General features: G+C 41.5%; 2 protein-coding genes across 3 annotated transcripts; both read right to left on the bottom strand.

Annotated features, from left to right (window-relative positions):
• Positions 1 to 1972: 1972 nt before the first annotated feature.
• Positions 1973 to 4134, bottom strand: LOC4332857 (ribosomal RNA-processing protein 17). The gene is made up of 4 exons (XM_015773308.3): positions 3826 to 4134; positions 3590 to 3695; positions 2491 to 2608; positions 1973 to 2389 (listed from the first exon to the last, which is right to left on the bottom strand). The coding sequence occupies exons 1-4, from the start codon at positions 4011 to 4013 to the stop codon at positions 2121 to 2123; spliced, it is 681 nt and encodes a 226-aa protein (XP_015628794.1). The 5' UTR covers positions 4014 to 4134; the 3' UTR covers positions 1973 to 2120.
• A 4798-nt stretch (positions 4135 to 8932) lies between these two features.
• LOC4332856 (protein EARLY RESPONSIVE TO DEHYDRATION 15) lies at positions 8933 to 10210 on the bottom strand. 2 transcript variants are annotated; one of them, XM_066308575.1, is made up of 3 exons: positions 10132 to 10210; positions 9568 to 9913; positions 8933 to 9496 (listed from the first exon to the last, which is right to left on the bottom strand). In XM_066308575.1, exons 2-3 carry the CDS (start codon positions 9893 to 9895, stop codon positions 9291 to 9293), a joined length of 534 nt encoding a protein of 177 aa, XP_066164672.1. In that variant the 5' UTR covers positions 9896 to 9913; positions 10132 to 10210; the 3' UTR covers positions 8933 to 9290. The 2 variants fall into 2 exon arrangements, with proteins under 2 accessions (XP_066164672.1, XP_015632817.1); XM_015777331.2 differs by having other exon boundaries at positions 8933 to 9459.
• Positions 10211 to 14561: the final 4351 nt, after the last annotated feature.

Below are 14561 nucleotides of genomic sequence, written 5' to 3'. Positions count from 1 at the left end.
CGTTTCACAATGTAAGTCATTCTAGTATTTCTCACATTCATATTGATGACTTTTCCCATATTCATATTGATGTCATCAATATAAATGTGAAAAATGTTAAAATGACTTACATTGTTAAACAGAGGCAGTATATAAAAGTTTTATTTACAAATTATTTTTCGTTTGCAAATATACCTAATAAACCAAACGATGGCCCAGTGAGTTAAAACCGGTAAAGAAATTTCCGTCGTCCGTACAGAGAAAAGAAAAATACGCGCGAATAAAAAAGTGCGTGCAAAAATAGTTTCTGTCCGATTCCAAAATAAAAAAAAATTCCGAGCGAAAAAAGAGTTTCCATCTTCCTACAAAAGGAAAAAATAGTGCGAAAAAAAAGTTTCTATCCGAAACACGCGCGAATAAATACCTAACTAAAAAATAAATATCTATCTCTAAAAAACCTTCTGTCGTAAAAAAAGAAAAAAAAAACCGACTCCCGTAGAGAAAAAAAAGTCCGACTCCTGAAAAAGAGGATTTCTCGTCCGTAATAAAAAAAAGGAAAAAAAACGTTCGACTCAAAATATGTAAAAAGAAAAGGAGGAAAAAACGTCCCAACCAAACTTAAAGTCGCCCCTTGTTGTCCGTATATATCTCTTTAACTCTAATCTAATCTATCAATCTAATCTAACTTTTTAAAAAGAGAAGTTTCCATCATCAGTTAAAAAGGAAAAAATACGCAAGAAAAAAATAGTTTCCAAAAAAATGCGCGGGAAAAATACGGTTTCCTTCGTCTGAAAAGAACAAAAAAATGCTATTAAAAACTATCAGAAAGAAATACACCATTTCTAAAAAGAAGGTTTCAAAAAACCACACAAGAAAAAAAACGTTTATAAAAAAAAGCCGCTCTGAAAAAACTAATAGATGAAACACTGTTTATAAAAAAAACAGATAAAAAAACAAACGGACTCAACGCGCGAAAAAAAACCGTTGTTTCAAAATAAGGTTCGAGAAAACCGTCTGGCTTAACGTGAGAAAAAAACCATCATTTCCAAAAAAAAAAAAAGTTAGAGGAAACCATCCAACTCAACGCGAGAAAAAAACCGCCGTTTATAAAAGAACCGCTCCGAGAAACCGTCCGACTCAAAGCGAGATAAAAGTGATGGACGCTTGGGTCAGATAAGATCCATCGATTTTTTTTCCATCTCCTACACATCATTTGTTTCCTCATCTAATCTCCTGCATTGGAGACCCTGCACTTTTTGAATGCAATTATCATTATCAGACTTTTTTTTAAGTACAGCTAATATTCTTAATAACATATTATATGGAAATAGTATTAAAAATAAACATATTTTTAATTGTTATTTAGAGAAGAGTGCACGGTGACTATTTTGTGTAGACTTGATCCTGACTGTAGGATTTGATTAACCTATTATTGGTTGCAAGAATAAGATTGAAAGAATATTTTAGATTATATGTATGTTGTTATATGAATAATCCAATTATTTTAGTTAAAGCAAGCATTGGTAAAAAGATTGCCATCATCGAGTTTGGGTCATTACATAAATTACATAAAGATGCTCTAATTTTCTAATTGTGTTAGCTACAACGATCCATAGAGTGCGCTTGAAAAATGTCTATTGTCATTGGATTATATTTTTTACCCGTTGCAACACACGGGCATTTTTGCTAGTCAATATAAATGTGAAAAATGTTAGAATGACTTACATTATGAAACAGAGGGAGTATATAAAAGTTTTATTTACAAATTATTTTTCGTTTGCAAATATACCTAATAAACCAAACGATGGCCCGGTGAGTTTGGAAGGGATATGCTTGAGGCTTAACCGGAACGTTTGAACATAAACCAGAAGCAACACAATTACAACGATCACTTGCAGTCCAGGAAAATTCATGTCAAGTAACAGGAAGGCAGGCATGAAGCTAGGTGAATTTCTATTTTCTAGCATGGCATTGCAACAGTGGCACAAATCAATTGGCTGCTGAGCATGATTAGCCTCATTTGGATGATGAATCAGGAACCGAGTACAAAGTTCATCGTGTCTGGCAAAAACGGCAGCTCTGGCCTCTGGCCCTGGCCAAAGGTGCAAACATTTCTACAGAGTGGTTACAGAAACATTCACTCACTTCCTCCCTTTGTTCTTCCGTTTACCCTTTGCAGCACCTCGCTTCTGGTCGCCCTTCTTAGATTTACTCTTATTCCTGAAGGTTCTCTTCGATGGCTTCTTCTTTACACCTAGACTAGCACTCTTCTTGGAGACGCTCTTGTTGGCGTAGCCCGTCGATGCAGGGGTGATCCTTTTCGGGCCAAGGTCTTCATCGTCATCTTCAGGAGTGATTTCGCTCGTGGTGACCGTAATTTTAGTCCCACCATCTTCGTATGTTTTTACTTCTACATAAACAGAACAACTTATGAATAATAGGATAAGAAGTCATGGTTGTACAAAGGTAGCATGGCAAGAGCTGTTACTAAAATCTGGTCAATGGTCTCACCAGGTTCAGGCAAATCATCAGTTTCCATTTCATCACCATCATTCTCAACATCTTCACCATCAGCATTATCTGATGACAGGACTCTTCCATACAGCGCAATTTCTTTCTCTTGCTTTCTCTGGAACAAAATGACATCACTCAGTAAAACCACAAGGAAGTAATCTGGATTGTATAGTTCATGTTATAAATCAGCCACAGTAAACACACTTAAGCATAATCCACTTGAAACGACACTAAAGCCTTGCCCCTCCAGTGTCATCCCTACAATTCTCTCTTGGTCTAGTCCGTTTTCTAATCCAAGAAGATCTGGGTTTGATGATACTTTTTCATACGAAAAAATGAGAATTATGTACCCATAACAGAAAGCAGGTACCCACACATAATTCAGCTGTGAAGACTGCGTTACAAACAGCCGCTAAGCTAGGCGCTACGGGTGAAATTAACTGCTTTTGCTGCTATGCTGACTATTTCAGAAACGGCTGGCTGCCAAGTCTAGCAGTCGACACCTCAACTGAAATAACAGATATAAACGGTTTTGCCAAAGAAAGTACTGCCCAAAGTTAGCTATTGCGTTGGAGATTAAGGCTCTTAAGAAAATGCTCTCTTTAAGCATCTGCCTAAGCATCTATCTGCACAGGCCCTTATGTGCTGCAAGTAATTGCAAGCACCTTCCTTTCAGTTTCAATACGCTAATCTTGCAAGCACCTTTCTTTCAATTTCAATACACTAATCCTGACGAATCTTCACGATTCCCTTATCATTGCTACTACAATAGCAATGTATGTATTATTAGTAGCATGAACCTAACATAAGTGAATCAATGTTTCAATAAGAAGTACATCTATTCAGCTTTATATTCTTTTCAGTGATGATTTTCCTAAACTTCCTACTGTTGGAATCATAAAAAAGCGCATTCTAAATTTCTAATTTGCATAAACTGCCATTCACCGATAAGGATCCTACAGTCAGCTCGGTGGTAATAAGTGATCTCACAAAGAAGTACTCAATGCGCAACCAATCTTCTCCGGGATAATTTTGCCTTTGATCAGAAGTAATCCAATATTATCTTCCACATCCAAAACAAGGGGAGGTTACTCACCCGCTTGCGCTCCTCGATTCGCTTCTTTCTCTCCTTCTCCTGCAAAATCTTCTGCGCCTCCTTTCTCCTCTTCTTCTTCCTCTTGTGAAATCCGGTCACGAAATCCCTAGCATTCCAAAAAAAAAAATTACACACGATTCGTTAAAAAACCTCTTCGCGCTACTCTCATCAGAAAACTACTCCACCGAGGGGCCGAAAATATCGCTACGAATCAAAGAAAAGATTAGAGGACGGACTTGAGGGCTTTCTTGTCGAGGGAGACGGAGAGGGCCTTGTTCTTGAGGGCGCGTTTGTTGATGTGCTTGGGCACCATCACCGTCGGCATCTGCCCCACCACCACGTCCTCCGCCTCCGACCCCGACCCCTCCATCTCCTCCCCGTACTCGTACTCCTCTTCCACCGCCGCCTCCTCCTCCCACGCCATGGCTACGAAGTTCGCTGGCTCGCTCTCTCTCTCTCTCTCTCTCTCTCTCTTGTGGGGAGACGAGGAAGGAAGCCGCCGCCGCCTTCGTGACGGCCAGCAGCGGAAGGGGCAGCTAGGTTACAAGAGATCACGTGCAAGCCGCGTGATTGATCTTGCTCGTCTCTACTCAATTTGCACTTATACCCTTAAAACTAGGGATAATTGAATCCACGTTATTATAAATTTTAGCGTATTGCATATCGTTAGTATTCACCTATTTGCAACTATACCATTATAATTTTACAAGTATATTGAAAAAACACCACTTCATACCCATTCGCTCCATTTATCAATCTTTTTAGACGCCATGTCTTCTACCTTTATCCCTTCTTCCTTTCCCCTCTCTCCCAGCCAATAACTCCGACGAGCGTGTGTAGTCGACCAACCACCCACGCTGTTAGAAGATCTGGAGCAAGATGCCACACGTCGCTGAGAAGGAGCTGGAGAGGGGCAGGCCACCCAGTCGGGACATGCTGCTTGCCACGGGATTTGATCGCTGCCAAATGGAGTGATGTCTATCACACGGTTGTGTTGTCACATTGAGACTTGGAGTGAGCAGATGCTCATCTCAAGCAGTAATGGCGGCAACAACTAGCTAGAACATGCAAGCCTCCCAGGCAACACGTGTCTCTTTTCTTGGATTCCATGAATTCTCGTTCGAGACTTGGAGTGAGCAGATGCTCATCTCAAGCAGTAATGGCGGCAACAACTAGCTAGAACATGCAAGCCTCCCAGGCAACACGTGTCTCTTTTCTTGGATTCCATGAATTCTCGTTCGTGCCAGCTGACTACAACATACCGTGGGGCTGCGAGTCCTCAGAAGTATCCCACACAGTCGCATCATGGACTTCCCCGAGGTGTCAGAGGCATTCCAACCGGCCTTCGATGACTTTGTCGCTGGTGCCGCCTCGCCATTGGTTGAGCAAATGAGGGGGTGAAGGAATAAAGGGTAGTTTGGTCTTAAAATTAGTGAAAACGATGAAAGGGGTCTTCAGTGACATTGCTCCAATACTTGTGAAATTATAATGATATGGTTACAACTATGTGAATAGTAATGGTATATTTGAAAAATGTAAAATTTATAATGGGATGGTTCCAATTAACCCTTAAAACTATGGGAACTATTCCGAATTGTGCGGTTATACCCTGCGGGATTGGAAGAGATTTGTAGTTATCCCCTCATGAGTTTTCATAGGCCAGTCTGGTCGCACCCATTAGTAGCGAACCAAACTTCGGTGGGCCTAATTTGGTTTGCTACCATTCATAGCGACCCAAATTCTAGTCGTCCCAATAAATCTGCACTGTTCGTAGTGATCCAAACCCGATAATATCTATCGTTATTAGCGATCCAAAATTTTTCAATTGAACCAATAAGATCGCCACCATTGATTATGATCCAAATTATCTAGGAAGAGAGAATGAGAAAGAAGAGGTGTAACATTGCAGGAGCTGTGATTTCATCACCACTGTCATTCTATCACCATCGATCTGATAGATCAAGCTGAGAAAGAAACTGAGCATGGAGGATTTTCAAGCCCCGGAAGACACAAGATGTTCCTTGAAAATGCTACTCATCTGTCCCATAATGTTCAAGTGTTCCGTAAATGTTACTTGAAAGTAGCAACCTAATACTTTAATGGAATATATATTAGAACTACATATTCTATAATATTATAGTAATCTAATATTAGATAAAACACATCTAAAACTACGGATACTATGTTGCTATATGATATACATAGACGGAGCCACGGAGCCTATAGAGATAGTATTAGTCCTTTAGTGCTCATCCGATGAAATCTTATTTCTATGCTTCTAAGGACGTGGTGTGTTATTAGTAGTGGATTGAAAAACAAAGTCTCTCATTTCCACGCGTACGTACTTTTGCCGAATTGCTAAAAGAAAAGTTGATTTAAAACATAATATTAATTATTTTTCAAGTTTATATAATTAATATTTAATTAATCATCTGCTAATAGCTTACGTATCTTTTCAATCGTTTTATTTCTCTCCTCTCAAACACACCCCACTCTGAATCATCCGATGTCAGTATTCAACTACTATGAGGATGGCTGTCGCCGGTCGGGTATATTATGCTCAATTATTGGGGTCATCACACATCAAGCGGCAACAGGTTCTAATCAGCAGAAGTTTGTGACATTCAAGAATTCGCCTGAATTAGGCCATGGACCGACGGGGGACAAACTACAGCAGATGTTGACCTGTTGTGTATCACTGTATCATGACAGCATGTCGCAAACTCGCAGTTGGGCTTGGGCATATTCTTGTCGATGTATGTTCATCATGTGAACTTGAGATTACTGACTTCTGGTAATCCGTGGAAAATGTCAGTTCTGTAGGTAGTTATAGTGTATACCACTTCCTCCGTACTAAAAATAAACTAATGTATATAATATAAATTTGGACATAGGTTATAGCTTGATTTTGAGCTAGAGAAATTACAAATGTTGTGGTTCTTTACAAATTATTATTGAATAGATAAAATTGTATAAACCACCCTAATTACTCTGGTTTTGAGTTTTTACCCCATAACCTATTTTGTTGTAAAAGCCTACCCACATGATATGGTTTCACATCAAAATTGACCCCTCCGTGCACATAAGTAATTGAATATGTCCATATCTTCTAATGTGGATTTATTGCCAATCACCGATTCTTATCGCCTCCGCGCTCGGCTCTCTCATCATTTATAGTCATCTTACTACTTTGAGCAGTCTAAGCACAAACTCGAGTCGAACTCACCTCATAACCACGTTGGACGAGTCCAACCTACTTGGTACGGTCCCTATAAATCCACATCGGAGGAAATTGTCCGAATCAACTACTCACATATATTGGGTAAGTGGATTTTTCATCAAAATAGGTTATAGAATAAAATATTCAGAATCTTATATATTGGCATGAATTGTGTGCTTCTATCATACATATTCAGTTGAACCATTCCTCTGATTGTTTTAGATAGAATTATCATCAGAATGGTAGATTTTCTGTTAGGTCAATGTATATAGCTTTAATTAATAATGGATATATTGAATGAAATAAGATTATTTAGAAGCTTAAGATACCACTTAAGATTAAGATCTTTATGTGGTACTTGCTTAAAGGGGTTGTGCTAACTAAGAATAAGTTGGCAAGACGAAATTGGAATGGTAGTTTAAGATTTTGTTTCTGTATGAAAAATGAGATCATTCAACATCTTTTTCTTGACTGTCATTATACAAAGATTTGTTTGGAGAGCAGTACAGTTCTCTTTTGGTTTATACCTTCCAAGTACCATATCTAATATGTTTGATGGGTGGCTTATGGGGGTTGACAAGAAGTGTAAACTCATACTTGTAGGAGCATCTACCATATGTTAGGCCCTGTGGTTGAGTAGAAACGATTTAGTTTTTAACAAATCACCATATATCTCATATATGTAGGTAATATTTAAGGTAACATATTGGCTTTGGTTTTAGGCGCAGCTGTAAAAGTGTGAAGATGATAGAGAGCTTATGAAGGTTGCATGTCGCAAACTTGAGACGACGGTGATGCAACTCTTTACAAACTATAGATGGAGATTCACAAATAGACTTAATAAATGTGTCCTCCTCATCTTGGTTTGCCTTTTATTTTGTTGAGTGTGTTTGATTACATTTGAACTACACTCTTTATATGAGTGGTATTCTGTAATAATTGGCTGTAACTCTGTTGAGTAAAGGCCAGGATATTTATTCCATTATCTGAAAAATAGAATAAAATATCAAAATAGAAGTAAAATTAGGGTGGTTTATGCAATTTTTACCTATCTGATAACCAAGATTCAGAGCGTACAATATTTCGGAAGAGACTCCTTTGACATAAAGTCAGAGGGACATGGTCATTAGCATGTAGGGAGGCTCCCACGTCCAGCTCCCTCCATGAGTTCTTGGCTCCATGCGCTCTTCAATGAAAAAAAAAAACATCAAAAAGCAATAGTACTTTCAAACATAACTGGCTGAAAGCCGGAAACAGTTGTTGCCTGGTGTTTCCTGACAAGCAGTGATGCTCACGAATCCTTTGGTTCTTTGCTCTACTAGTGCTGTGTTTGTTACGGTTGGATGGGAACATGCATAGTGCTTATGAAAAACGGAGTAGTCTATTAGCGCGTGATAAATTAAGTATTAGCTAATTTTTTTTCAAAAATGAATCAATATGATTTTTTTAAACAACTTTCGTATAGAAACTTTTTGCAAAAAAACACACTGTTGAGCAGTTTGAAAAGCGTGCGCATGAAAAATGAGAGGGGAGTGTTAGGAACTTGCTCTTACAAACACCTCTTACAAACACAGCATAGGTTACTAGTGTTGAATTCTGATCTGCCTACTGCTGTAGTGGGCTTAGTATAAGTGTGCAAGGCAAGTATTTAGAATTTCTGATGCCAATGCCCTTGTCTGCTTGATGTAGCCATCTGCACATTACAGTTACAGTGTAAATCTCCAGCTGCCATGTTCCATGAATTATTGGAGTTGAGAGTACATCATGATGTACAAATATAGTACAAATTGCAATGATTGAGCTATAGAAATAGTTTCTGTTTGCTATAAATTGCCACATGCCAAGTTTTTGGAACAGCCAAAACTCCAGAACCTCAGTTCAGCACCCCAAGAATTGTAAGTGGGGAAAAAAAGTTCCAAACGGAGATCTTCGTTTCTACCCCACTCTTTTTTAGAACTGAAGACAGATTCAGATTTCAAAGCGAGCAAGATCATCATAAGACGTGGTGATGAATTGCTTGCAGATTTCAGTCCCAAAGAAGAACCGAGGCAGTGATCAAGCAGCAGTTCATCACAGGAGATCAGTGGCACTAGACAACAAACAACACACAGCTGAGAAAAGTCTGAATATTCAACATTAGGCTGCTTGCTATTGCACATCATCAGAACATTAACAGGAGTGCACACTACTACATTCTTCTTCCACTTCTTCTTTTTGGAATTTTCCTAGACGAACTCTAGATGAACATTAAACTTACAAGGCAACACTGAACAAAGGTTGCATTTTGTTCATACTTTTTTTAGGGTCATTTTGGTTTATACTATACAAAAGGACACAACTAAATTCCTAGATAAACTCTAGGGACAAACCCAGACTTTGAGTAGACCACACCAGCAGCAGCAGCCGGGAGGAAGGAAGCAAAGCAAAACACCGCGGCGCAAAGACGCAATGCTTTTGCTACATCCTTTAGTTTTTGCCATCCTAGCCATCGCAGCCTAGCGAGGCTGGTGGATGACGCGGGGAGCGCCGCCGCTCCTCGGGCTGCCGGCGTACTTGGTGGGCTTCTCGGAGTGCCGGGGCTTCTCCCGGAGCCCCCGCGGCGCGTCGCCGCCCTTGGGAGACACCAGGCTCAGCGCCTTGAGCACCGCATCTGCACACACACATGGGAGACATGGCGATGAATTTCACTGCAATTCTCGTTTTAGACTCGATCTTTTGATGATCAACAAAGCGAGCAAGCGAGTGAGTCAGTCGGTACCAGTCTTGAGAGCGGCGGGCGGCTGCGGGGGATCGACGAGGAGGTTATGGGTCTGGTCGAAGAAGAGGTCGTCGTCGTCGTCGTCGTCGAAGGCGTCGTCGGGGAGGAGGCCGGCGAGGTCGTCGTCGTCGGCGGCGGCGTCGTGGAGGGCGAGGGAGTCGGCCATCTCGTCGAGCTGCTGGTGCTCGTGGAACCAGTGGTCGCGGAACCAGGCGGTGGTCTTGACGAGGTCCCACCACTGCGGCGAGAAGTCCTCCACCTGCCGGAACGCCGCCGGGATGAAGAGCGGCGCGTCCGGGTTCAGCGACGACACCGCCGTGGCGCTCATCCTTCCTTCCTTCCTCCTCTGTCCAGATCAAGCGGATTCAGATCGGAGACACATCCAAAGAAGAAACAAAAAAAAAAAAGAAAAGCAAACGATGAATTTCCACGATCCGGAAGATCCGTTCACTCTCGCGGAACCGCAGATCGCGAACTGGGCTCAAAAAATTGAACCTCTTTCCACAGATCTACCAGCGTACACACGCAGATCTGAGCCGAGCGAGCAGAGAAGCGATTGCTCACCTTTTTTTTTTCTCCTTTGCGATGGCGACGGGAGCAGGGGGAGAGAAAATATCCGTGGAATCTTGGGGGAGTGATGGGTAGTGGAAGGAGAGTAGTGGGCGCTTGGGATTTATAGAAGTGGAATGGATTATGGATAGCCTCAAATCATATGAGAGGAAGCTACGAGCGAGCCGGGCCGGCCGGGACGCGGTGTGGAGCGAGGCCGAGGCAGCTTCCAGCCGGTCGGGTCCGGATCGGGCTCGTGCACGGTCAGTCTCTCACGCGCAACGCACGGAATTTGCCGTGTAGCGGAGCTCTACAGTTCTACCGCGGAGACTGTAGAGTGTACGAGTCACAGTTGGCAACTTGGCGTCACTCGAGACTTGTCGAGAGAAAATGATGTTGGTGTCAGTTGGTGTGGTTTGTCTCCTCACTCTAGTGATTTAGTACGCGTTATATTCCACACGAATAGATAGGACACTATTACGCTGTATATCACTAAAAGCACAAAACTGCTGTCGACGGGTACGCCGTCTATTATTAAAAGCACAAAGCTATTAAATCCTGAATAGATAGGACACTATTATGCCTCGCTATCAACGGGTACGTCGCCTACCACTGAAAGCACAAAGCCGTTAAATCATGGAAAATTCAAATTCGCTGTCGACGGGTACGTCGCCTACCACTGAAAGCACCGTTAAATCCTGAAAAATTTAAATTCACTCCCATGGGGAGTCGAAGCCAGAACCTAAGGTATCACTGAGACTCTTATAACTACTGGGGTACATGCCCTTTCACATTATTATTATTATTATTATTATTATTATTATTATTATTATTATTATTATTATTAATGTAATACCTTCGTCTTGAAATATATTGTTATGAGTGGAACACATGCTACGAACCTAGACAAGTTTCCTGTAGTAGATGTATCTCATTCAATACTAGTTTTTTATATTTTGGACCGAGAGAAACTAAGATCAGATTACACGTATTCTATTACTTCGGTACTTCCTATGTTCTCATAAGATGTCGTTTTACAGCCTTCAAAATGTCCCTAAAAGGTGATCATTTCAGCTTTGTGGTATCATCTAGTTTTTCCTTGGATCATTCTGGTCCACTAATTTGAATTGAGTCCATGCTCATTAATTCATTGTTGTTTAACAAGCATTTAACATCAGCTGATTAAATATGGAGGCCGATTTAATTTTACCCTATGAGCTATTTTGTCTCTTAATCTCTGCAACGTCAATCTTTACGAAGGAAGTACTCCCTCCGTCCAGATTTATTGCGTTGTCCAGATTGATGTACACATCCTTCTAATATCGCTTATCTTATAGGATGAAGAGAGCACTATGAATCTAAATATAAATCATGACTACATTCATACTATCATGTATATAATTCAGTTTTAGATTTGTTATATTTTAGAATACGGATGGGTTAGCCAGCCTGAGTTTGAAGTTTTACCCCCTTCTATTTATATATTAGGAAAGTCTCTGGTATTCACGTTTTCACAACAATGCTCTCTTGCCCTTTTCGTAGGTGTAAAATTTCTCCGAGGTGTATACGATCATAATGCTCCATAACTCAGACTCATCGATCGGCATGATTGTGAAAAACGGACATCATCATTATCTGATAGGATTAGGATTAGGATTAGACAGCAGCAAGGCATCTTCTAAAGTAAACAAGCTCCTTAATCAGCCTTGCGTAAATTCCAAACCGAAAGGTGCTTATCTGAAAGGCGCGCGAGCTCCGCCGCAGCAGCGCACATGGAGGCCAGCGTCGAGGCGACACGCTAGGCGTCGGCGCGGCCGCGCGCGGCGGAGCGGAAAAGAAAACCATCCATCCGGCATCCGCCGTCTCGTACAGCACCACACCGGCACACCCGCGATTCGCGTTTGCGTGCGTGAACGGTAACTAGGGAACACATCTCATATTAATAATAACATCATCACGACTGTGTGTGTGTTTTTTTTGGCTTTCCCATCCTAACCCTCTTTTTTTCATACACGCTTTCCAAACTACTCATACATTTTTAAAGAAATTTTCTATATAAAAGCTGTTTTAAAAAATCATATTAATTTATTTTTTAAAAAAATTACTAATACTTAATTATTATGTGCTAATTAGTCGTTTTTTTCTTTTTTTTTAATGCGGGAAGGATTAGTTCGAATTAACTTCAAACAACTCTTGCTTTTGGTGGGACACCTGGCCCCACGGAGAAGCGTGAAATGACAAGGTAGGGACACCGAGGCATTATTATCCTCTCAGTTTGTGTCTGGCCCATGAGCAATGATTTGGTTGATCGCCCTTTGCAATCGGCATCATAAACCCATGTTGAATAATGGAAACTGCGTTGTGTACTCCAGTCTCTAGTCTCAGCTCCATCACCCATCATCAAACGAACGATGATGTGTTTCTGAATTCTGATGTGTGTAGTACTCCGCGTGCAATTTGGCAAGAACAGATGGTTCTATACTAATACTCCCTCGAATAGCGAACTACATGCACAATGTCGAGATCAAAGTTTTCTTCCAAGGGCATGGGAGTGGATTGGATCATTGATGTACATGTAAATAGTCATAATCATCTGACCCCAATGAAGAAATTTCATATACTAGCCAACTACCCGTGCGTTACCATGGAATCCAAGGGCATGCTGGGGATTGAGAGCAGGTACAATAGCAGACTAGAAGTTAGCTATAAACACATGTCGAGTAGATAAATGAGGAGAGAGAAGAGCAGCGGGCTACAAATTTATAGCCAGCTGCAGCACAGACTACAAATATTACTAGTGTAGTATATATTTATATGTAACTATCGTATGAATTGGTTATTAAATTGACTATAGATGATTTGGAGTTAGTAGTTGGCTATACTCTGAGAATATGAAGCATTTGAATTAGGGGGCACAAAATTTCTCAGAAGTTGGGAGGAACAAACGTCAGTGATATGAGATGGTGGTGGCACCACTGCTAATATTTAAAATAGTATAGATATCGTTTCATCCCTACGTGAATTGGAAAAGATATGAATATTTCCTTTCAAACGGAGGATTTCTTCCCAGAATTTCATAATAATCAAATTTATTCATGTAAAATTCCTGCTCTGTAATTTTTGAAAGTTGGAAAGTGCTGTGATGAAGTCGTTAGTTGTGGTTGTATGACTCCATACACTGCAGTATAAATTCTATTGACCATGAATATTTTGTACTAATCTGTCCTTTAAAAAAAAGCCAATCCTGGCTATGAACCTGGACCATGGTAGGATTAGTTTTTTTATGGGACAGAGGAGTACATGCATACACGTCTTCAATACTATTCATTAATTAAGGCTTGGAATTTCCATTCATTTTGGTCTATGTAAACATGTCAGGGATTATATTTGTAGGTATAAACATATGGGTACCCTATATTAGGTGTGTATAGTAGTGTTATGTGCTTGCACAGATTTAAAAGGAGCTCCTCATGAAAGCTAAATTAAAATTCCTGACAGTGATTCAAAGAGGCCATCATATAAACTAATAAGTTCATTTGGGTCCCTCAAGTTGAGCGCAAGTTTGAAAATGTCCTTCACGATAATACCAGATATAACCCATCCCTAATCTTTGCAGACCAGGTTAAATGAGATCCCAATGCAGTATTGAGGACAGTTTTGGCTGACGTGGCACTAGAAGAAAAATTAAAACCCAAGTGAGACCCGTATGTTTGTGAAACAATATATTCTTCCTTATCTATCTCCCTCCCCAACTTTTGGACTCAGCGGTAGCAAATGCGGTGGAGGCACCATGTAATCGGCGAGGAGATGATGGTCAACACGCGGTGTGCCCGACGGCGGCAGTGGAGGAGGCCCAATAGTTAATGGAGGTGTGCCTTGCTGCCTACAAGCCAAAGTGTCGACGTTGCCCGCTCATCACACGACAGATTGGGAGGGGCAGCGACTGACGGGGAGAGGGGCAGTGATTGCGGCGAATTGGAAGGTCTCCCAATCTCCTATGTCATGTGTAGTGGCGGCCGGATTGAGGATATGGCGAAGCTGGAGACGGGGACACCAGAGAAGAAGTAGTGGGTCGGGCGGAGCAGGGGATAGAATCGTCGAGCAGTGGCGGCATCAAGATCTGCACGAGTCGAAGGCAGAGGTGATAGGCTGAGCTGGCCAGTGTGGTAGAGGAGATGAGAGTGACAGAGGAATCGGCGGGGAGTAGATTAGGAGCTCAGGTGGATCGAGTGAAAGGTGCGCCAGCATGGTCAAGCCGCTGCGCCGTCGTCGTTCCTGTTGCGTCAGAAGCTGCCCGCATGTCTCTATGGCCCACATGGCCACCTCCGCGCCTACCCGTGCTCGCCTCCTTAGGCCTCGTGGTCGCCTCCACACCTATCACAGCCGATGCCAACTCGTGGCCCCACGAGGCCAAAGTTGTCTTCGTGTGGCCCACACTGCCAGCA

The sequence above is a fragment of the Oryza sativa genome, chromosome 3, assembly GCF_034140825.1.
Source record: "Oryza sativa Japonica Group chromosome 3, ASM3414082v1".
In the NCBI taxonomy this organism is placed as follows: Eukaryota; Viridiplantae; Streptophyta; class Magnoliopsida; order Poales; family Poaceae; genus Oryza; species Oryza sativa.
The sequence above is the reverse complement of the archived record's forward strand: the minus strand, read 5'-3'. Positions and strand labels throughout refer to the sequence as shown.